We start from the raw sequence: 22,541 nt of genomic DNA, 5'->3' as shown, positions 1-22,541 counted from the left end.
CGAAGTTCCTACTTAATGGAAAATTGAAATAACTAATTGAAAAATATATTGTCAGCCGTAGAAAAAAGATGGTAAACCTGAAACTCACTTGCACATTTATTGGTTTTCATAATTTACATTAAAGCACTATGTAATTGTCGGTAATAATATATATCATATGTACACGAATAAAATTATAAACAAACAAAATTATTGAAAACAAATTTGATTTAACCAAATTTAGAAAATGCTTTCGATAAAATTAATAGGGTGTCATGATAATTGTGCGTGTGCATAAGGTTTTGTTAGTTTCATATTGTACTTCTTATACAAGTAAAAATTTACTCTCTCTATTAAATCGAATATTTTAGATCGAAAATTTAGGGGAAAAAGGTACAAATGTGAGAATATATCATTAAGGTAATTTTCTATATAAAAGATATTCTTAATAAGTTCGGTTCGACCAAAACATTTGGGCCGGACGTTTTATTTTGCCTTGAACTCTAATCAATATTTAAATAAAGTTTGTTATACAAAATAAGCCCATTGCATTATTTTTGAATTACGGCCCATAAAATTTTCTTAGACAAACTCAGGAGAATGGGTTAGTTTTAGTTATGTTATTATTAATCAGAAGAATGAAATTCTTAACAGCATTATTAGTTTGAAGCCCATTTAATGGAATGAGACTACTACTCAACTAGCATAAATGTCATGGAAGACTATGATATATTCCAAATATCTGTTGAAAATAATCAAAAATTTTAATGATTCATTTTTCTCCTATACGAGTTTTCTAATTTAAAATGCGAAATTTAATGTTTAACTGTGAAATTCAAAAAGGTCTTAATATTTGGATCTACGACTAAACCAATAGCTTAAAATTTCTAACTAAACTAGTTGTAGCATACATGAAGAAAAACACTAAACTGCAGACTGTTCGGGATTCAATTCGTATAGTTGCGTATATTTGGGGGAATTAATAAACGTTTATGTATCTTAAAATTAATAAATAGTTGGAAGATAGGAACAAAAGCATACATGTCATTTCGATTGATACAACAACCCATCGGTCCAACTTAACATCACTATCATAATATACAAGTTGGGACTGTGTGTGGGTTAGAGGATTAGGACTCACCCACCAATGAAGATAAAGAGCTTTTAAAAATAAAAAAAAAAAGATAAAGAGCTTTTGTATTTTGTTTGTATCTAAAATCTTCAGAAAGAAGAATGTACGTTGACATATACATATTATATAGCCCGAAGTAACGGGAAGATTTAGGTCATCTCCATCAATGCATCTTATAAGTTTTTTTATAAGTTTGCTAATAATAAAACATAATAAAAATAATGAAAATAACTTAATTTTACTAAGCATCGATCGTTATATAAGATTTTTTAGATTCATTTAGAAACCGTGTGTGTCAACTTTTGATTAGCTGAAAGAAAAAAAGTTTCTTTTTTTTGTTTTATTCTCTCTTTCGTCTCTCTCTCTCGTCCTCTCTCTTTCGTCTCTCCATTGATCGATGGCAAAAGTTTTGGAGAAGAAGCGAAGAATTGAGAGGTGAAATAATCGAAAAAGCTGGGTAATGATTTCTTTGATTTCACTTCTAGATCTATATGAATTAGAGTTTTATGGATGTGAGAAGAAATTAGGGTTCTACAAATTGGAATTGATGCTAGCGAAATTATGATGATAGTTGTTTGAGAATTTGAAATTGATATGTTTGTTTGAATACTTTGCATTGAATACTTTGTTTGATGATAAGAAACCTTGTTTTTGATTTAGAATAAGAATCTGATTCTTTTGTAAGTGTTTGATGAATGTTAATATATGTGTGTGCTGATGTGAATCAATACTTAATTGTGGTCTCCTCCGTTCTTGTGTATATCCTTTACCAGGTTGGTTCAGGCTCAATGTCAAGAACTATTGCTACTACTAGTGAGCGTTCGTTTAGCAATTATGCAGCTCAAGTTGATTAGACCAAAGACAATCTTGTTTGTGACATATTGATTGATTATTTTGGTTCTCACTTGTTGTCAAAGTCTGAGATTGTTAGGTTGTCAATACTTGATGCTTGAAAGTGTGTTAATGTAATCCTAGTATTTGTATCTCATTTGCCATCTCCTGTTGCTGATTTTCTACATGATGTGAATAGGCTCAATTCTCCCAGTTCATTTGAGCTATCTATGATTGAATGCAAGTGCATTGGAGCTTAGGTAAAGAACAAGAAAAATCAGAATCAGGCAAACAAATCTCTTTTAATCAAGAACAAGAAATTTTAATTAAGAACTCCAAATATAACACAACCTTCAATGGACCCATGAAATAATGAAGTTTCTTAATAAGTTCTTAATTTCACATTTTTCTAAAATTAAAAATAAAATATGTTTTAACAAACTTTAGTTAAATCCTTTGATGGAGAAGCCCTAATGAGTACTACTGCTAACCCACCAAACCAATTGCAATAACTAGGTATTATCACTAATCTAACCTAGTATTGGACTGACCGATCCCAATTCTAATTTCTAATGGCATGATGTAAAACCAATAGTTACAGACTTACAGTTCTGGTTTTTTTGATAAAGTTCCAAGATTATGTGTATATGTTTGATAAAGTTCCAAGAAGTCTGGTAGATTAAGAATATTTTCAAATATCCTAATATATCTCGGTTTAATATGGGACAAAGAATCCTTAAAAACAAGAATCTTTAGAAGATAAAGTTTGGATCTCGAAACAAGTGGAAGCTTACGGTGCACCACTCAAATGATAGAGCCCCACGACTTAGAGAAAAGATTGGTCACGCATTTTCAATGTAAACACAAGTTTCTTGCTACGATTTAATCTTAAAAAAAAAGAGTAAAATAATAAGCAAACACAAAAAAAAAAAAAAAAAAAAAACACACACAAAAAAAAAAAAAAAAATAACGTACGCGCTCTTCCAATTCCAAACTGTTCTATATCCAAAATTCCCACTTAGAAAGTGTATGAACCTAATTTATTTAGCCCTCTCTCTCAAAAGATTCGATTGTCTCTTATTCTCAATATCTTTTATATTTCGATGCACATGATTATTATGTTCGAGCGAAATTTTATATTCTGGAGTTTGGTAAATATGTAATGTTAATATACTGAACAAAAACTAGGGTTAGGTGAGAAACTTTATGTATGGGTAGTATAGTACTCACTGGGATATCCAGGTCAACATTTTTTTTTCTTAATTATGTTTATTTATATGGAAACTATAAATATGTAAAATACAGAGTTTTTAATTTAAAAAAACGGCTAAAAACAAAAAAAAACTGAAAATTGAATCTTCTAAAGCCAGAGAATCTTTCAGAATCTCCTGATAATTCGCATTTTCCAATAATAGTCCGATATTTCCTCAGTCTCTGTTTAGTTTTGCCGAAAACAATTTCCAAAAGCATTAGCAAAGTCAAGCACACACCAACCTACCTACCCCCTTCTCTTTCCCTATTATATAAACACTTAGCTTGCAGGAATCTCTTTAGTGTACGTAATTACAAAGAATATTTTAGAAGATTCCTCAAAAAATGTCGGCACTTGCAGATTTGATCAATCTCGATCTCTCCGATTCCACTGACCAGATCATCGCCGAGTACATATGGTTCGTGAATCTCTTCATCGATCTCTGTCAGTTTAGGCGTTTTGAAGTTTAGTTTAATGCTATAATAGCATATCTTTTTGTTATTGTTAATTTGTATAATAATAGATCAATAGTTTTATTGTTCTTTGGTGAACCATGCTTTTGTGTTTGAGTTTGCATATTTCTTGAGGTTTATGAGTCAAAAGTTTTAAACTTTTGGTAAAAACATATATAGTACGTTAAAATATTTTGGATTCACTAAACACTTTGATTAACTTTTGGTATTTTGATGAACAGGATTGGTGGATCAGGCTTGGATATGAGAAGCAAAGCAAGGGTGATTATTAGTTATTGTGTTTTTAGAGCATTATAAAACGGTGAGTAAATAGGACTAAGAAACTTAAAAATAAGGATTTAAACGTTTTGGTAATTGCAGACTTTGTCGGGACCAGTGAAAGATCCATCGGAGTTGCCGAAATGGAACTATGATGGTTCTAGCACCGGCCAAGCTCCTGGCGATGACAGTGAAGTCATCCTCTAGTATGTTTCAAAATTCTAATTAATACAACTAATAAGTAAATTATGTATTAACAATATGTTGATTTTTGCATGTGTTTTTTTTAATTAGCCCTCAAGCTATTTTCCAAGACCCTTTCAGGAGAGGCAACAACATCCTTGTAAATGATAACTCAAATTAACGCTTTCTTATACATTTGAACAAATTCTTGGAACTGTTAACTAATTTTGTTTTGGGGGTTAATGATTTGGGAATCAGGTGATGTGTGACGCGTATACACCAGCAGGTGAACCGATTCCCACAAACAAAAGGCATGCGGCGGCCAAGATCTTTAGCGATCCCAACGTTGTCGCCGAAGTAACATGGTAAATATCTTAAAACAAAATGTTCTCTAAAATATTACAAACATAAAATGTGAAATACTGTCAACAAATTTGCAAATTTTGATGTAGTTGAGTAGTCCTGATTTTGATATAAGTTGAGTAGTCTTGTTTTATTTTTTTTACCTCACGATATCTTTTCATCTTTTTCACACATTATTATTATCATATGAACACTCTATTTACATAAAGTATATCCATTATTTAACTTTTGACTAGGAGAAAATATGATTAGTTGCTATAATTTTTCATGGTTGGTTTTAACTCTTTTCGATATCAGTCCACTATATACATATTTTGTTCAAAACTAATCAAGGTTTTAAATATTGAAATTTTAGGTATGGAATTGAGCAAGAGTATACTTTGCTGCAAAAGGATATTAAGTGGCCGGTAGGTTGGCCAGTCGGCGGCTTCCCAGGTCCTCAGGTAAACTCTGTTTCTGGCGATCATCCAAACATCTAGACTGAGCTCATGAATAACAAAAAATCAAATCTTTGTCAATAAAAACAGGGACCATACTACTGTGGAGTTGGAGCAGACAAAGCTTTTGGAAGAGACATCGTGGATTCTCATTACAAAGCTTGTCTTTACGCCGGAATCAATGTCAGTGGCACCAACGGCGAAGTCATGCCTGGCCAGGTTTAATTTCACCCTTTCTCTTTTATATTTCTGATTCAATATAGTTTTGATCGATTTCAAAACAACAAAAAAAAAAACCCGTGAAACTGATCTTGTGTTTGTTTCAGTGGGAGTTCCAAGTCGGTCCTACCGTTGGAATTGCTGCCGCCGATCAGGTCTGGGTCGCTCGTTACATCCTCGAGGTATATATCAACAACAATCATGGCGATTTATACACATTGTCTCTCTGTTTCTTATTTATGACTCTGTTTCTTGGGTATGTAAAACAGAGGATCACACAACTTGCCGGAGTTGTTCTGTCTTTAGACCCTAAACCAATTCCGGTTCGTGTTTTTAACCATACTGTATAAAAATTAAAAATCAACAAAAATATTTGGTTTAGTAAAAATCACTTAGTTACTACTCTTTTGGTGTGTTTTCGACTTCAGGGAGATTGGAATGGTGCAGGAGCACACACAAATTACAGGTATGTTGTAGAAGTGTCTATTCTGGTTCTTGGTCATATGATTATTTCTCTACGTTTTTGTTTTTTGTGAATTGGGATGTTTCCTTTTGTGCAGTACGAAGTCGATGAGAGAAGATGGAGGGTACGAGGCCATAAAGAAAGCAATTGAGAAGCTTGGATTGCGTCACAAGGAACACATTGCTGCTTATGGTGAAGGCAACGAGCGTCGTCTCACAGGAAAACATGAGACAGCAGATATCAACACTTTCTTATGGGTAAGAATCTTAGCTAAACTCATAAGATAAGTCTATTTAAAACAGTGACATGATTTGGTTTTTGTTCACATGAGCCTAAACCTATATCTAACTAAACTTGTTTATTACAGGGTGTGGCAAACCGTGGAGCATCGATTAGGGTTGGCCGTGACACTGAGAAGGATGGAAAAGGATACTTTGAAGATCGTAGGCCAGCTTCGAACATGGATCCTTACACTGTGACCTCCATGATTGCTGAATCAACAATCCTTTGGAAACCATGAAAGAAGAAACCTTGAGCTTCAAGGAATCTTTAAAATCAGTTTATGTTCATTCTTCTATGGTCTTTTTCTCGTTATGAAACTGTTCTCATGTGTTCTTCGTTTTAAAATGTTTGATTTTCAAGTCTTAAAATTGTTTCTGAGAATAATAGTTCTCCAACTTTTACTTCATTATGTTTCTAATTAAACCTCTACAAAATTCAGATTATAAACCGAATTGAACTTAACTTTTTTTTTTTACTGAAAGTCTGAAACCATAAACAAAACCTAAATGAACCAATTACATTCGAACTGAGTAAACGGATTTAATTAACTGTATCCTTAACCAAAAATTTTAGTTTTGTCAATTAAAAAAAAAAAGAGGAAAAACATATAAAATTCGGTGGGTCAAATTTTTTTTAAAAAAATGAATAATCGTAAACACAAAAATTGCAAATATTTCAGACTTCTCCGTTACTAGTCGGCCCAAACTAGACATTACAAAAGATGGATAGAGAAAACTTATATCTAAAGGTTATACATTGGATGATTTAAGTTTAAACACATTAATTTTATTGGGCCCATTGTAATTATATGGACTCAAATATGCAATATACAAATATAGAAAGCCTTCACTATACAACAAGCTAGGAGACACGAAATCAAAGTACACTAATCTTATGCTATTTTGATACTTGGAACAAACTTCTTGAAACTCTGATATAAATTCTTTCTTATATTTGGGTTTAAACTATTATTATTATTAGTATGCTAGCCTAGTGTCTAAAGAACCTATATAAGTTGGTTGCGGCTTGATATTTTTGTTAATACTGTACTTATCTTTATGGAAATATGAATAAACTTTAGTTTTGATCACCAAAATTTTGTTTTATTTACGTTATTCAAAACAAATTAGGTTTGATTTGATTCAATATATTGGTTTTCTCGTCCCAATTCTGTTTGGCTTTAAACCCAAAAAAAAAAATCCAACAAATTATCTAAAGTAATCCGGGATGCATTGAGTCCGACTAAAATTTTTATTTTGTAATTCAGTGGTTGAAGACTCGTGTTGTTAGTCCATGTTAAGATTTGGTGTCGTTCATTATGGTTCCAAAATATCTTCACCTTTAAAAAATAAAAAAATCTACATACTGAAACAAATAAATAAAGTTCGGAAGAAGCTATGTGAAATTGTGAAGTGAATCCTTTGGGAGTTGAAATAAGTAAAATAAAAAGTAGAAGAAGAAGTAAATGCTTTGCTTTGACAAAAAAAAAAAAAAAAAAAAAAAAAAGAAAGAAGAAGTAAATGCTTTGAGGGTTGAATTGAAAACAAACGAGTCAGCAAAAGTTAGTATAAAGTTACTGTGGTATGTGTTGTGTGTGTATATAGGACAATGCAATGCATGCATGCATTCGATTATCATTTAGTCATTATACCTTCATCATCGTGCAGCTTTTTTAACTTTTGCTTTTTTTCTTCCCTTGACTTTATCTTTTATTTATTTTAATTTGTCAGAAAAAAATAATACGTCAACATATAGTATAAGTGAGAACGCAGAGGGGAAAAAAAGCTTTGGGAAAAGCACTTTGTTTATTGAATATTTACTTTTTTTCTCTTCTACTACTTTTTAACAGCTTTAGAGAGAGAGAAAAAAAAAACAAATTCCAACTCAATAATAAGTTTTTCACTAGTTATTAATGCTCTCTATCTCTTACAAAATAAAAGAAAAATATAAAAATATAAAGGAGCAATCATAAAGCAATCGATTACAAAATGATTTCATCACCTCTCATATCAGGCTATCTTTTCTCCAATGGGCAGAAAAGTCCTGTGCCCTTCTGTCTCTTCACATTTATCACTCTTTTTACATTGAATTTCTCCTTTTCTTCCTCTCTCTCTCTCTCTCTCTCTCTCTCTCTCTCTCTCTCTCTCTCTCTCTCTCTCTCTCTCTCTCTCTCTCTCAACCTTAAACTTACATCAATTAATTAAGATTTTGATCCATTTATGCTGACTTTGCATATTGGAATTTTGAGATATTCCAACATTTATGTCAATTTCAATTTTTATTGTGTGCCCACTTTTTTAACATCTTGCGAAAAAAGCTCATTTAGATTTCACACCTACTTAGAAAAATCCATATCAACGTACCCATAAATTAAATTTAATGGTTTTATAGATAGAGTTGTTATAAAAACTCTCATAAATGTGACGTGCTGATAGATTGTGTTGTTGATGTATACTATCGCCTTTCTTAATCATTCATTTGCAGCACATGATTCATCATACGGTTGAATATTAGACGATCTACGAGAAATATCTTACCAAATAATTAATATTTTCTAAACACTAGAAACATTCAGGTTTAACAAAATCAAGAATCTAAATAAAAACACTTCGGCTAATAATTATGTTTTTCATGCAATGTTAATAGAGTTTTTTTCATCATAGAGGCTTGAGAAAATGTTTATATAGTTACCATTTTTTTCGTAACCTTGGATAATCAAGTCAGCATCGGACTTGACGTATATGACTACACTAGATCATGGAACATGGTCTAAGCATAACAGACTTAAGCCACAACGCTAATATTTTGGGTAAGGCAGTCCGACCAAAAACACTTAATTAGTCCACCGGATATTCGACGAGCTGAGGGGTCAAACTTCAATTAGCAACACAAAGACCGAGCCACACGCCATTGTCCCGACTGTCACAACGTGCCACAACTTTGTTCTAAGTGAGAGAAAATTGATATATTACCTCATAAAGTTACAAATCTTGCGCTATTTGTACTAAATATTGGAAATTTAAATCTACAAAATAAATTCAGCAATTCTTAATCTAACATCACATTCATAATAATCCATCTATTAGGTTGTGGATGTATATCAGTCCATGTGTAACAACCGAAACATTTCAAACCTGTATTCAAAATTAAAAAATAGAGAACCGAGACATGGGGTTGGGAGAATAATAATAGAATAAAAAACCGGTATGATTTGGAACCTAGTCGGTATGGTAAGTACAATATATGAATTATATAGTTACGAGATGTTGGTGGGTGTCACAGTACATTCTTTGGTGTTGTGTGCTCTTTCACCCTCATAATATTCTAGCTTTATTTATTAATCATGATAAAAATATATAGATATAGAGAACTTGACGTTACATATATATTCAACAAATTTTTATATAAAGGTATGGACCCCCTCATGAACAATGTACATCACATCTCTCTCTCTATGACTGTTGTTGGTTAATGAGACAACTACAACACCTTCATGCCACATCTCATTCTTCCCCAATCTTCGGTCTTGTCCATTGCATTTGAACCAACCCATGGTACAATTTGCCAATTTCTTAGGCCCCATCTTTTTTTTTTCGTTTCTTCAAAATAATTTCTATAGAAGGGAACACAATTGGCATACGGTAGCCGATTTGAGGCCAGATAAATAAAATGTAGCATGAAATTTTGTTCTTTTAAATATTAACATTAATTAATTCCAATAAAAAGATACATACAGAAATAACTCTCTATCAATATCGAAGTTCTAAGTAATCAATAGTAACAATATAGAGATAGTTTTGTCAATTACAAATATAAATTACATACTTGAACTGGAAAATGAAAACACGAGAAAATAATTTATAAAGGAAACCGAACAATTATGGAGTCTAGCAATATGATTATATATACATATTAACAATTTTGTTCTCTTCATTTCATAAAAATATCGTTTTATGATTTTACCTTTATTTTATAAACAAAATAAATATGTCTTTTAGTTATCTTTGATAAGTTATTTAATTTGTTAGAGTGTCAGTTCAATACATAAAATTGAATTTTTAGTTTCAATCCGTATATATATTACTATTGAAAATTATTCAAATTTATTACGTACCTTATAACAAATATTATGGGCCATATTATATAAACTGGTACTAGCTAGTGATCAAACCGAAATAAAAATTTACTTTCCAATAAATTATGAGACTTTTTTTATAAAATTATTTTGTAAGTACATATTGAATATCTTACCTTCCGAAATGGTGTCACTGTTTAAAAAAATTTTGAATGTTTTTAATAATATTTATTTTAATTAGAATGCATCATTAGACTCAATTTTTCTCTCATCAGGCTAAGCCGTGCCAGTGTGCAATTTCATTATCTGTGATAGGAATTATATGTATAGCTTCTTTAGCTATAACTTTAGAAAAATCTAAAAAGGAGGTAATAATGTCAACCTTTTTCTTGTTTCCTTCTTTTTTAGATTGGAAGGGAATGAAATAATTTAATTCACAACTCTAGAAATTTTGCTATTTGCATATCATAAAGCTGTGGGTCCAAAATAACCCTAAGATCATAATTCAAAATACGTAAAGCTTAAAAGTATGTTTTGGGTGTTTCTTTAAACAAAATATGAAAGATTTTAGTACTCGCTTTATTCTCCAATTAGAATGACCACTTGAGAGTTGAGAAGGATATTTGTGCACGGTGAAAGTGAAAGGAAAGAAGAAAAACTGAAAATAAAAGTGAAAAGCATATTATATATCATTGTTAATGTGACAATGATGAATAAATAATGTTGGGCTATTCCCATGTAAATACCAAAAACCAATTAATGCCCAGTTTTTTTTTGAAAAGCTTGACGCATAAGACAATACTAAATTACCATGTTTTCCAATCAGATTAGTCTAATAATTACTACTTTGAAATAATATATCTAGAAGGTGAAACCAACATTCTTTGCAATTTTTTACACCGACGGTTTGTAAGAAATCATAGTACAGTAAATAGTAGACTCACCATATTAAAAATTTATGAATAATAAAAGTCGAGGTTATATGATTTTAATACATACTGTAGTAAATTACTTTTTAGAGGTTTATTCTCTTAATACTAAGAAGTAAGAAATATTAAGTTCAGTGAGATAACACACAAGAAAACACTTTCGCAAGACGCTCCAATGGGGTCGATTATTTCTTATATATTCCTTGATCATTATCTCTCAATAAGAAAAATGAGCAAATGAATATTTCAGTCCAAAGCTTTTTTTTTCTCTCAAATGTGTAGGACAATTTTTCCATAATGGTAACAGAATGCAAGAAACATGTAGGTCCATTACAAAAAGTTAAATTGATACTCAACATACATATAGACAGAGGACGACAGCTGGGTTATTAGGCAGCTATATAGTCTTCTTGCCTTTTGCCCTACTTGAATAATTTTTCACTAAACACACACTCTTTATTTATTTGTCGATCTACATATATGACCATAAATTCATTTATTTTGGAATCGAAATTCGTAATGAATTTCAGATCTACAACTACCAAATATAATTAAAATGTACCCAGAAAATCAATGTCTGAAATTTACCGATAGAGCATAATTTTGCTTATGTGATCGACTATATGTATTATACAGTATATGTATATAACCTAAGTGGAGTTTATTGATTGATATCTAAAGTTTTTAAGAGTATATATATATATATATATAGATAGATATATTCCATTGTTTCATTTATAAATTATAAACGTTTATGTATATCTGTTATTATATATATACAGTGAATTATATTGAAGTAGAGTAATCGAAAAACCTTAAGCTCTGATTGTTAATGAAATGATTTTGTCAAATTTGAAGTCATGGACCGATTGTAGAAAAAAAACGTAAAGAACTTACCTCATTTTAGTAAGAAAAAAAGGTATTTATGTGTTTGCTGAGAATATTCTTTGTTTTAGCAAGAAAGTCTTCATCCTCTACGACTACAAACCAACCTTTTGTGGCTAAAAAAAACAAACAAACCCGTTTTAAAGATAAATAGTTTTATATCTTTGCAATACTTACTTAATTCAGGAAACTTTCAAATTTTAGAATAGGAAAAAGAAAAGAACACAGTATGGTTTAAGACAAGATGCAGATTTTTCATATACTACAAGAAAAATAAATAAAATGATTGAAAAATAAAATAAAATAGAATGTGTGACAAAGAGATATGAACGTCAACGGATTGGTAGAATCAACGGAGACTTTCATTCTCCGATATATTCCAAAAAGGTGTAAATTATTAATTTTAGACAATATGGAACCTCACGTTCTGTTGGATCCATTTAATGCGTGCAGTGATAAGTTTATTTTTATTTGATGAATAATTTTTAAAAAAAAAATCAGAAAAGGTTAAAACAAAACAGCATTAATTGTTTAATTACTTGTCATATTGGATCTCACTCACCGACGTATGTTCGTGTCCATGCATTATATTATCACACTTTTAGAGATCCATCTACTCGTCACTTTATTCAGATTTAGTAATTATGCTTTTTCTTATAAAAAAACAAATAATGATAATAGTTCAATTATTTCTGTACTAATATTTATGTTATTATTCTCCCTTATTCAGTTATTTGTTATTCAGTTATTCTACATTCTCTTTTGATTTTTTTTTTGTTTCCCTCTTTTGAATCTTGATAGCTCAGCGTTTTGTTTTAATTCGATTAAGCAACTGTAATTATGCAAAATTTAATACAAGATCATCCTTAAATATCAAATCACACAAAATTAATGAAAATATAAATTAGCTAGGAGCCCAAGACTATAGTAAATGCGTTTTATATTTAAAAAAAATCGTATGAATAGTAATAGAAATAAACAAACCAAGTGTAAAGAAAACAGACATTGGAGAATTCAGAGATCCATGCATGTAAAAATAGATATGTCATCAGAACTGAAATCACATAATTCAAAATCTGTGACTAACCAGTTTCAAAATTCATGCATGGTCGGACCGATATTTTATTGACGCTAACTGCTTCTAATCGTGAGTCAAAGAGTATTGATACCTCTTGCTATTACTAAATTTATACAATGATAGAAATATTATACTATGTGATTTAGTTGCTTTTTATACAATTTTTTTTTTTTTTTTTAAATTGCAACCTAGCTATGTTTCAAAATTTTCACGAAAACAGTAAATAAATGAAGTTCTCGTCGTTCTAAATTACACAATTCCACAATGCTACCAATGTTTTATGTTAGCAACGATATGGTTTTCTATGTATACAAGCATTTTAATTTTTAAGCAACCATTTGAGAAAAGAAAAATCTTAATTCGATTGGACGCTTTCAGACTTACGAATCACATTCTATCATATTTGTTTTTCAAGATTTGTTATAAAGTTGAATACTTGTAACAAAACTTTATTTTTTGTGAAATTATAATCTACTGACAATAGTCAAAACTCAAAATTATTAAATTAATGCGAAATGCACGTAGCAAAATGCATAGGGAAAGCAGATTTGAACTTATTAAGACATACATGACCTACATTAATTATATCTCTGAAATTAGTAACTAATCAATGGAAGACACGTGGGCATTTTTTTGGTAGGAAAATATTAGAGATTCTGCAATTAAAAAATATTCATATATGTATGTATATATATTATTATTAAATCTAAAGAAACTTAAAGTAAGCCATTTTCAACAATTTTCTTGTGGCCTAGTTCAATATATAATACAAATATTTGACATATATCTCCCTTTTTGTACAAGGAATTTCAATTTAACTTCTTCTTAGACAAGTGGGCTACTCTATTTTTGTTTTCTTGCTCGTGAGAGTAATTTGTTTTACATTTGCTATTAATTAACGTTACTTCTCTTGACATAGTTTAAATTGGTTTATGTTGTTTATATAATTCATTACGTATATAAATATCGATCATAATAAATTTTAGCATCTGTATCATGAAAAAAAAAGAAACAAGTGGAAAGGGGAAGAATTTGAACAAGGTTTTCCCTTCACACTCTTAAAACATAAGATTATTTTATATTTTATCTGTTTACTTGAAATTAAGTAAAATAATTAGTTATATGCATATCAAATCATTTATATAATGAAATTATAATATTATACATATAGGTTAACTGTAGTTAATACTATTATTCTAGTAATGTCATAACGATATAATATTATTTTAGTATAATCAGTGTTAGTGCAAAAATTAGATCTAGTTTGATGGATAACAATGTTATTCAAAACAGACATACATTATCATTCCTAAATGGACAATCAATTCGTAAATTCAAATTCGTCCTTACTTGAAAAGTACTTTCATTCGTTTACTTTGAAATCGTTTTAAACAAAGTTTCTGATAATCTGTTTAAACCAAAAAGACTATAAGAACGGTGACAACATAATTTTAACTATCATACAAAGCCCATTCATAACAGTTTTCTTCGTAGACATAACAAAAACAGAAAAAAAAATATATCCATTTTTATATAAGTATGATGAGTTTTATATCTATCCGCTGCCTAAATTGAATACTTTTTGGAATTTTCTAAGACATTGAGATATTGATAACGGAAAGAATAAAACATAAGAGCAAAAGGAAAGCTTATGTCCTTCGAGAAATTAATGGGGCACAGAATCCGATCAAAACGTTAATAACTACGCCAAAAATCAAGCTTAGTTTCTCTCTAGTTTCAATGTTCCTTTAATTAACTAAACGGAAAAAAAGTTTAGTTCCCCATATAGGAATTCATGGATCAGTTAATACTAGTACTACTGTATTAATTAATGACAATCCTTTGGGTGTGAACCTAGGGTTTTAATTAAAAACCAAAATATTTTTTTTAAAGTAGTACAAGAAAACAATGATTACTGAGTTTAAATATATTTTTTCATTTGACTAAAAACATACTTCCTCTGTTTCATAAAGATTGATGTTTTGGAATATTTTTTTGTCCCACAAAGATTGATGTTTTGTAAACTTCAAGAAGTAATCATTAAAAAGATTTAAAATTTTGAATTGTTATTAGTTTAAAATTAAATAATATCTCTTTAATCAAAGAAAAAAATATATTTAAATTCAGTAATCATTGTTTTCTTAAAATGTGTAAAAGTTTCTAAACATCAATCTTTCTGAGACAGAGGGAGTATTATTTAATTTTAAACCAATAACAATTCAAAATTTTAAATATTTTCAATGATTACTTCTTGAAGTTTACAATACATCAATCTTTGTAGGACAAAAAAATATCCCAAAACATCAATCTTTATGTGACAAAGGAAATATAAATGTAGCTCGTCAAGGGACAAAAAAAAAAGGTAATAATTCATTCATCAGAAAACTAAATATTAGGCTTGGAATATAATAGTATGAGTTAATGAACTCAACTTTCTATTAACTAAAGATGAAAAGAAATTTTGTTTACGTAGTCTAGAGGTTTTAGAGACTCAACTCAAAATTAGAATGGATCTCGTTCAATATGAGTATTGGTAGGGTTGTAAGCTGTAACTAGTATTATTCTGTTTAATTAAAATTATTTTTTAAAAATAGATTCTTAATATCTTATTTAACTCACAAACAAGCAAAACGTATAAAAACTGCAAGCGCATACTGTACAAGTAAAATACTAGTATACTGTATTAGTAGCGCATAAAATCACAATAATTTTTTAATTTTCGTGATATACGTACATAGGTTCACAGTTTATTCTTGTTTTTATTTCAAGCATTTATGATATATCGAGATGTTATGTATTGATGGTCATCATGTGAAGAAAGAATACTTAAAACTTTTTTTTTTTTAATTACTAAAAATTTCTAGGTCTAGGCATGTACATCCCTCAAGACAAGAATTAAAGCATTTTATATGGTCTTTTTCCAAAAACCATACTTAAAACTTTTTTATTAGAAGACAATTCAAAGAAATATATAAAATAGTTACTATTCAATTGAGAAGGAATATTTGGGAGAATGAAAAGGGAATTAGAAGCAAATCTTTAGGTTCTTTAGGGTTTACTTGTTTTGTTTACTCAGGGAAACAAACAAAATCTACTTTATGGCTAAATAATTTCTTAGGTCTAATATATACTATTTTAATTTCATGTATATTCTTAAACACATGTTACGTTACAATAATTGATCGAATTCTTCTTTATATGACACTTGGTTTACATACGCAGCGCCTTGTATTTTGTACACACGAATGCGTATATGTGTAGCATTTGAAGAGAAAAGGTACTTTGTTAGACAATACTCTTTTGTTTCTACCTTTGGAAGACAAAACACAGAGTATATTTTCCATATTAAAAGTGGGACAAAAGATTCAAACAAATGAAACTTTAACAATAAAATTATCGAATGTTTGATAAACAACATTTTAAAATCAAATAAAATAGTAGATAGAGTCAAGTTGACAAAATCTTGTAAAATTAATTATAAACAAAAATGGGAAAACATGAAAAGTAAAATAAATACGACATTTATATAGATTAGTAAAAGAAATACGACATTTATATAGATTTATTTTTTAATTTTCAAATTATATTCATATTCAATGATTCTTATTGATAAATTTTCCCGAGTAAAATCGCAAATAGATATAACAAAGAAATATTATCTTAAAAATATATATGTTGTATATCACTAACTAAAGTAAATTATATATTTATACTTAAAAGTCGGAATAATTATATTTGAGCTCAACAAATTTCAATTGATAAGAAATATTTTAAATTAAAATCCCGCGCCTATGCGGATACAAATTCTAGTATTAATTAAAATTGTGTTTAAAACAGCAAATTACTTTGAACTGGCTCTAATAGACTACACAAATCGGTCAAACAAGTACCCTATTGTTTCTTTCTACAGTCACATCTCTGCGAACTAAATTGTCGATACGACCTATTCATAAACTCAAGAACGTACTGATATTTAATGTATATTTAACTCTTTAGGTATAGTTGAACAATCTACGGTCAGAAACTTGAATTTGTTTGATTCCAAAATCGTATAAAGGAATTATTAATAAATAAATACTGCTAAAGAAAAGATGTGAAGTGAATAGAGAGTGAAGTGAGAAGCGAAGAGAGTGGGGGAGAAAATAAAAAAGGAGTCAGAGAGGAGACAGTCTCTTTCTCTCTCTCAACATATGTATCCCGTCGTCTCCGGGGTACCAAAATCAAAGCACTCAATTCTTTTTTTTTTCCTCCTTATTACATCTTTTATATATTTTTATATATATATAGTCTTGTGTTTGTTTTTTTTTTCTTGTTATTTATTATTTATTTATTTTTAACTTTGGCTTTTGCTTTGACTATAGATTAGATACGACAGAAGAGAGCGACCCTTTCTCTCTCCTCTTGTACTCTTCTTACAATATTTTTAATTAATATTCTTCATGATAATCTGTGAACATTATTATTGTATTAATTTTTTAAATATCATCGGAGTTTTTGATTTATCACTCAAATTGTTAAGGTTTATTACTAGCTAGTATAAGATATATTGGATATAAGTATTAAGTGTATAACTACACACACTGTTAAAAATGTGTATACTGTATAATTTTCATCTATTAATATGGTCGACCATAATTTAAATTCCTACTAAAGTATTAGAAAATGCAATTTAGTTTGTATATATTACATAAAAATTATTTCCGTTCAAACGAGTAAATTATAGGGAAAACCTAATTTATGACTTGCTAATTACTTCAACGAAATCAAGTAATTTTTTATTTTATTTTTATATGGTGACATATGTATAGGGAAAAAAGACAAAGAATTAAAATTTTCAGCCTAAAAAAAAAATAAAAAGCTTCCAATATTTGGAACATAGCGAATTACAATTTTGCCCTTTCTCAACAATCGTTTTCCAAGATATACTCTCGAGGAACAACATCACATACATACATGTACATGTACATACACGCACACATCTCTCTCTCTCTCTCTCTCTCTCTCTCTTACCTGTTTTAATTTTCCTGGATTTAGTTTTATTCCTTTTTTCTCTTCTGCCTTTGCTTCACAACACACATACCTCTCTCTCTCTCTCCTTCTTTTTCTTTCTCTGCGTCTTACTTTGAGCATGTTTGTTTCTTCAAGAAGATCATTTACTCAACTTCTCTCTCTTCTCTTAGCTCCTTCTTCTCTTCCTCTTCAAAGCTTCTCTTTAACTTCATCCTTCTCTCACTTTATCCTTTCTTTTTGAGATATAGAGAGAGAGAGAGAGAGAAAGAAAGAGAGAACAAAAAAAAAATCAAATCTTTCAGACACCCTTTTGACTTCTTTGCCCAAAGAATCCCTCTGCTTTTTTTTTTTCCTTAAGAGAGAAATTCATTTTAAATTCCGAAGCAAAACCCTCAAGAGAACGAAAACAAAAAACAAAAAAAAAAGCATCATCATCATCAACTTCAGTGGCAGCTATAGCACGAGAATTTTCTTTTAAGGTTTGTATAATAATTTTGTCCATGGAAGGAGTCTTTCTAGAGAAACCAAAATCAAACACAACAACAACTACAACTACTCTCCCTGATCTATCTCTCCACATCAGTCTCCCAGATATTCATCATCATCATCAGTATCATCACAATGATACTTCCAAAGAACCTAATAGAAGATCGTCCCAACCGGAAAACAACCGATCATCGAACTTTGAACTCTCTTTCTCTCATCATAACCACCCAACCGCAAGAATCTTCCATTGTCCTGATCGAAGAAACCTTAATCTTCCTCATCATCAGCAGCATTACAACAACCCTATCATCAATGGTGGAAGCCTTCACCAAAGGGTCGATGAATCCGAGATTAATAATCTCCACCGTCCGATTAGAGGCATCCCGGTCTATCACAACCGTTCATTCCCTTTCCACAACCAAACCTCTCCTTCTTCTTCTTTGCCTTCTCTTGGAGGAGGAGGAGGAGACTTGGATCAAATCTCAATCTTAAACTCATCTTCAGGCTATAACAACGCTTGCCGTTCATTACAATCGTCCCCTAGGCTTAAGGGTGTTCCTTTGCATCATCATCATCATCATAATCACTATGGGATCGTTGGATCTTCAGATTCCTCTTCTCCTCATCATCATAACCATCACCATCATCATGGGATGATCAGATCAAGATTCTTACCTAAGATGCCGACAAAACGGAGCATGAGAGCTCCGAGGATGCGTTGGACTAGTAGCCTTCACGCTCGGTTTGTTCACGCTGTTGAGCTCTTAGGAGGCCATGAAAGTACGTATTTATATATATATATATATATACACACACACACACATTCCTATCATAATCGCATTCTCAATATCCTTCCCTTTTTCTTCAATTTTTTCTCAAAGTTTTGATTTTTTCATCTTGATGTTGTTATGATTCTAGGGGCAACCCCGAAGTCGGTTCTTGAGCTCATGGATGTAAAGGACTTAACTTTAGCTCATGTAAAGAGCCATTTGCAGGTACAATTAACACTCTAGCTACTTGCTATTCGATTAAACATTGTTAAAAAAATATATATACACATCAGAAAATCAATGTTAATTTGTTAATTTTGGTTTGTCACTCATTTTCTTATTGGTTCCTTTCCCCTCTTACGAGTCTAATCGTCGAGTTAGTCCTTTTACCAATCAAGATTCTTTAATTAGGGATATTTCATAGTTTTCATCACTCTCTTCTCCTTGGCGTTGCACAAAAACATCTAAATCAAGAAACAAGATTGTTTTTTTTGTACTTACAAGCTAGCAATGAATAATGCTTCAATTCTAATGTCTTACTTTTCTTTTCTTGTTTTGTCTTTGCTTTAAGTTTAGTCATTTTTTTGGAAGAGATGGCACAATTGCCAAGAAAATTGAAGCAGTTGAATGAATTTAAAGAGAGAAAAGAGAGAAAAGAGAGAGTAGTTATAGCTTTTTAAGAGACTGAAACCTTTCAGAGCAATATTAAACAATTGAGAGAATTGAGATGATAGAAGTTATCTGATTTTATTAATTATTTTTTTTTGTTTTTATTTTATATTTTAATTAGGAATAGGGGACAAAAGTAGTCATCATTACTCAATGATAATAATACAGTCTTTCTATTACTCAACCTTCTTTCAGACATCAACCTCGTGGTCTTAAAATTATAAATAAATAATTTAAATATACAACACCAGTTCCAAGACAAACCCAGAAAACCATACATATGTACTACATATATTATTTGGTTAATTATTTAAAAGTTCATATGTGTCTGCATATATGTCTCCAGTCTTGTCATCCGTATACAGAAATAATCTAATTAGTTTATCACGATCTTTTGTCCGATTTTATTTTCGTTTTCCTCTATCTTTAACTATAGATTGATGGTTTATTCTTAGTTTAGAGCTCTCGTGCCTTATATTTCTTTTTTTGGCAGATGTATCGAACTGTTAAGACCACTAACAAGCCTGGTGCTTCATCAGGTACGTATTATTCCTTTACACTCACACTCGCTCAGATCTATAATGTTATGCATATTCACATTTCTTTAGGAAAGCTTTTTATCAGCTTTATATATGCTAAAGAGATGGTAGTGGATTATAATAAGAAAGACACACAATTAAGCTTAGGATTCGCCAACAAAATTTAATCTAATATAATCACTATAGTACATTTGTTGATTATAATGTGTCTGATATAGAATTCTTAATCAGAATTTTAATTAGTGATTAGATATTTGTATATATATATATATATATATATAGTAATATAGTAACGTTAAACTATTTCTATTATTTTACTATTTGATTCTACTATTTAGTTCCACTATTTATACTGTTCCCTTTTCCCAAAATAATAAAAAACAAACCCTAAGATATTGGTCAAGCTCAAGGCTTTATCTTTCCTTTGATTGAAAACCCTAAAGTTTAGTGGTCAAAGTTCAAAGCTAACCAAACAAACATTCATCCATAATATTGATATTCTCTAAGAAAACAAAAACAAATCTATTAAATCAATTAATCATATCCAATTCAAGGTTCATGAATTAAAGCTACAAGAAATATCACTTCTTTATATATATGGAGTTTTCTTAAAACATATCATTCATTTGTTCAAATTATTATTATATGGCACAACTTTCGAGTCTTTTATATTATTATTTTTGGGACATATATTAGATTGTAGTCCAGCAAATTAAATGCTGAAAAACATTTATAGAAAAGTAATTTCTTCACTGCATTGTCTTTTACCAAAAGCTTACAATAATTTTTTAATTTTAAATAAGAACCCTTATATGGTAAAAAGAATTGAGACGGAACTTGATAAAAAAAGTTAAAATAAAATTTCAGATGGGTCAGGAGAAGAAGAAATGGGCATAAATGGAAACGAAGTCCATCATCAATCATCCACGGATCAAAGGGCACAATCTGACGATACTTCTCTTCATCAAGAAATTGACATTTCTTCCACACAACCTCGTTGGAGTAACTCTTCACGGTACGTTTACGTAATATTATAATTTTATAATATATACAAACTAGCATGTAATACACACACGATATGTACGTGTATAAACTTTAGGTACGAATTACGATTAACTATTTGATGTAAGATTTAGGGTTCTCTCACCTAATGGCTCCTACTTCCTACCATTTGCAAGTTCATATAACAATTTTTGGTTTATCCCATCCTTGATGAAATAGTTTTTTTTGGACGATATTTTCCGTTTTGTTTTTCCGATATAAGGGAACCAATTAAACTTGTGCTTTCTGTTACAATGAGATGGAAGGTTTAGTATTTAGGGCTTTATGGCTGATGATGTGATTATATGTAATTATTAGGTTGTTCAGGTTCTAAAGGTTACATATCTAGAATAGAACATGAAGATGTTGTTCCTATGTGACATGTAGATTGTGGGATCATTTAGTTTTTTTAAAATTTTTTTGAGAAGAATACAACAATTATTAATTGTTAATTACCGATATAGTTAGGAAAATAATATTCAAATATTCATCGCGTGATAAATATTTCCTAAATTTGTGTTTTCTTTTCTTAAATAAATCATATAATAGAGAGACATGACCATTAAGTAATAACTGCTCAAACGACATGGATACAATGATCAGAACTTCATCAACATCAATGACCTCTCATCATCAAAGATCCAGCCTTCAAAATCAGGTTCTAATTATTCTCATATATAGCTATTGTTTTTCTTGGGGTTTTTCTTTTCTTTTAATCTAAATGAAAAAGTAAACTTGGCAGGAGCAAAGGTCGAATGATCAAGCAAAGAGGTGTGGGGATCTTAGTTGTAACAATCCAAGTTTGGAGTTCACATTAGGCAGACCAGATTGGCACGATAAATGACTTTCTTGATCCATTTGGATTTTAATATATATTGGTTTTTTTAAATCTCTATCTCTCTCTCTATATATACTCCGAAACATGAATGCAGTATATATCGTAGTGACGATGAAACTCTCAACGTAAAAGAAGAAGAAGACGTAGAGAGCGAAACTGCTCAAGAGTGTTGGTTTTTGCAGCGGGAGGAAGATATTTGGAGATTCTTCTTCTCAAGGTTCCATTGATCAATGGTGAAAGTGGATGATCAATGTATGAGGTTTTTTGTTTTGGTTTTCTAGAGCTGTTGATCTGGTGTGATCATAAGTTATATAATTGGAAAGATCATCAAAATTTGGTGAAAGTTTTA

At 30.2% G+C, this 22,541-nt stretch overlaps 2 protein-coding genes and 1 long non-coding RNA gene across 4 annotated transcripts; all 3 read left to right on the top strand.

Moving 5' to 3' along the window:
- Nucleotides 1-1,203: 1,203 nt before the first annotated feature.
- LOC104735691 (uncharacterized) lies at nt 1,204-2,099 on the top strand. Its single transcript, XR_759486.3, has 2 exons — nt 1,204-1,568; nt 1,885-2,099. It is a non-coding gene; the product is annotated as an uncharacterized LOC104735691 (long non-coding RNA).
- Nucleotides 2,100-2,971: 872 nt separating this feature from the next.
- LOC104735690 (glutamine synthetase cytosolic isozyme 1-4) lies at nt 2,972-6,319 on the top strand. The gene is made up of 12 exons (XM_010455518.3): nt 2,972-3,612; nt 3,889-3,928; nt 4,028-4,131; nt 4,220-4,268; nt 4,367-4,473; nt 4,827-4,914; nt 4,999-5,127; nt 5,235-5,309; nt 5,397-5,450; nt 5,556-5,593; nt 5,688-5,847; nt 5,958-6,319. The coding sequence occupies exons 1-12, from the start codon at nt 3,539-3,541 to the stop codon at nt 6,108-6,110; spliced, it is 1,071 nt and encodes a 356-aa protein (XP_010453820.1). The 5' UTR covers nt 2,972-3,538; the 3' UTR covers nt 6,111-6,319.
- An 11,469-nt stretch (nt 6,320-17,788) lies between these two features.
- Nucleotides 17,789-22,535, top strand: LOC104735689 (transcription repressor KAN1). Of its 2 annotated transcripts, none has more exons than XR_015578133.1 (6): nt 17,789-19,115; nt 19,254-19,330; nt 20,268-20,313; nt 21,181-21,328; nt 21,904-22,012; nt 22,097-22,535. XR_015578133.1 is itself a non-coding variant. In XM_087481551.1 (6 exons), the coding sequence occupies exons 1-6, from the start codon at nt 18,350-18,352 to the stop codon at nt 22,196-22,198; spliced, it is 1,194 nt and encodes a 397-aa protein (XP_087337677.1). In that variant the 5' UTR covers nt 17,791-18,349; the 3' UTR covers nt 22,199-22,535. The 2 variants fall into 2 exon arrangements, 1 of the variants encoding a protein (XP_087337677.1); XM_087481551.1 differs by having other exon boundaries at nt 17,791-19,115; nt 21,958-22,012.
- The last annotated feature ends 6 nt before the right edge of the window (nt 22,536-22,541 follow it).

Source organism: Camelina sativa, chromosome 13, assembly GCF_030686135.1.
Source record: "Camelina sativa cultivar CO46 ecotype springtype chromosome 13, ASM3068613v1".
In the NCBI taxonomy this organism is placed as follows: Eukaryota; Viridiplantae; Streptophyta; class Magnoliopsida; order Brassicales; family Brassicaceae; genus Camelina; species Camelina sativa.
This window is presented reverse-complemented; position numbering and strand designations above follow the sequence as displayed.

Excerpts from the sequence above, each read along its gene's own strand:
- LOC104735690 (XM_010455518.3), top strand. The coding sequence starts at position 3,539 with ATGTCGGCACTTGCAGATTTGATCAATCTCGATCTCTCCGATTCCACT. Across the intron at positions 4,269-4,366 it reads GGAGAGGCAACAACATCCTT|GTGATGTGTGACGCGTATAC; the intron begins GTAAATGATAAC and ends TTTGGGAATCAG. Across the intron at positions 5,310-5,396 it reads TCGCTCGTTACATCCTCGAG|AGGATCACACAACTTGCCGG; the intron begins GTATATATCAAC and ends TATGTAAAACAG.
- LOC104735689 (XM_087481551.1), top strand. The coding sequence starts at position 18,350 with ATGGAAGGAGTCTTTCTAGAGAAACCAAAATCAAACACAACAACAACT. Across the intron at positions 21,329-21,957 it reads CGTTGGAGTAACTCTTCACG|AACTTCATCAACATCAATGA; the intron begins GTACGTTTACGT and ends TACAATGATCAG. Across the intron at positions 22,013-22,096 it reads GATCCAGCCTTCAAAATCAG|GAGCAAAGGTCGAATGATCA; the intron begins GTTCTAATTATT and ends TAAACTTGGCAG.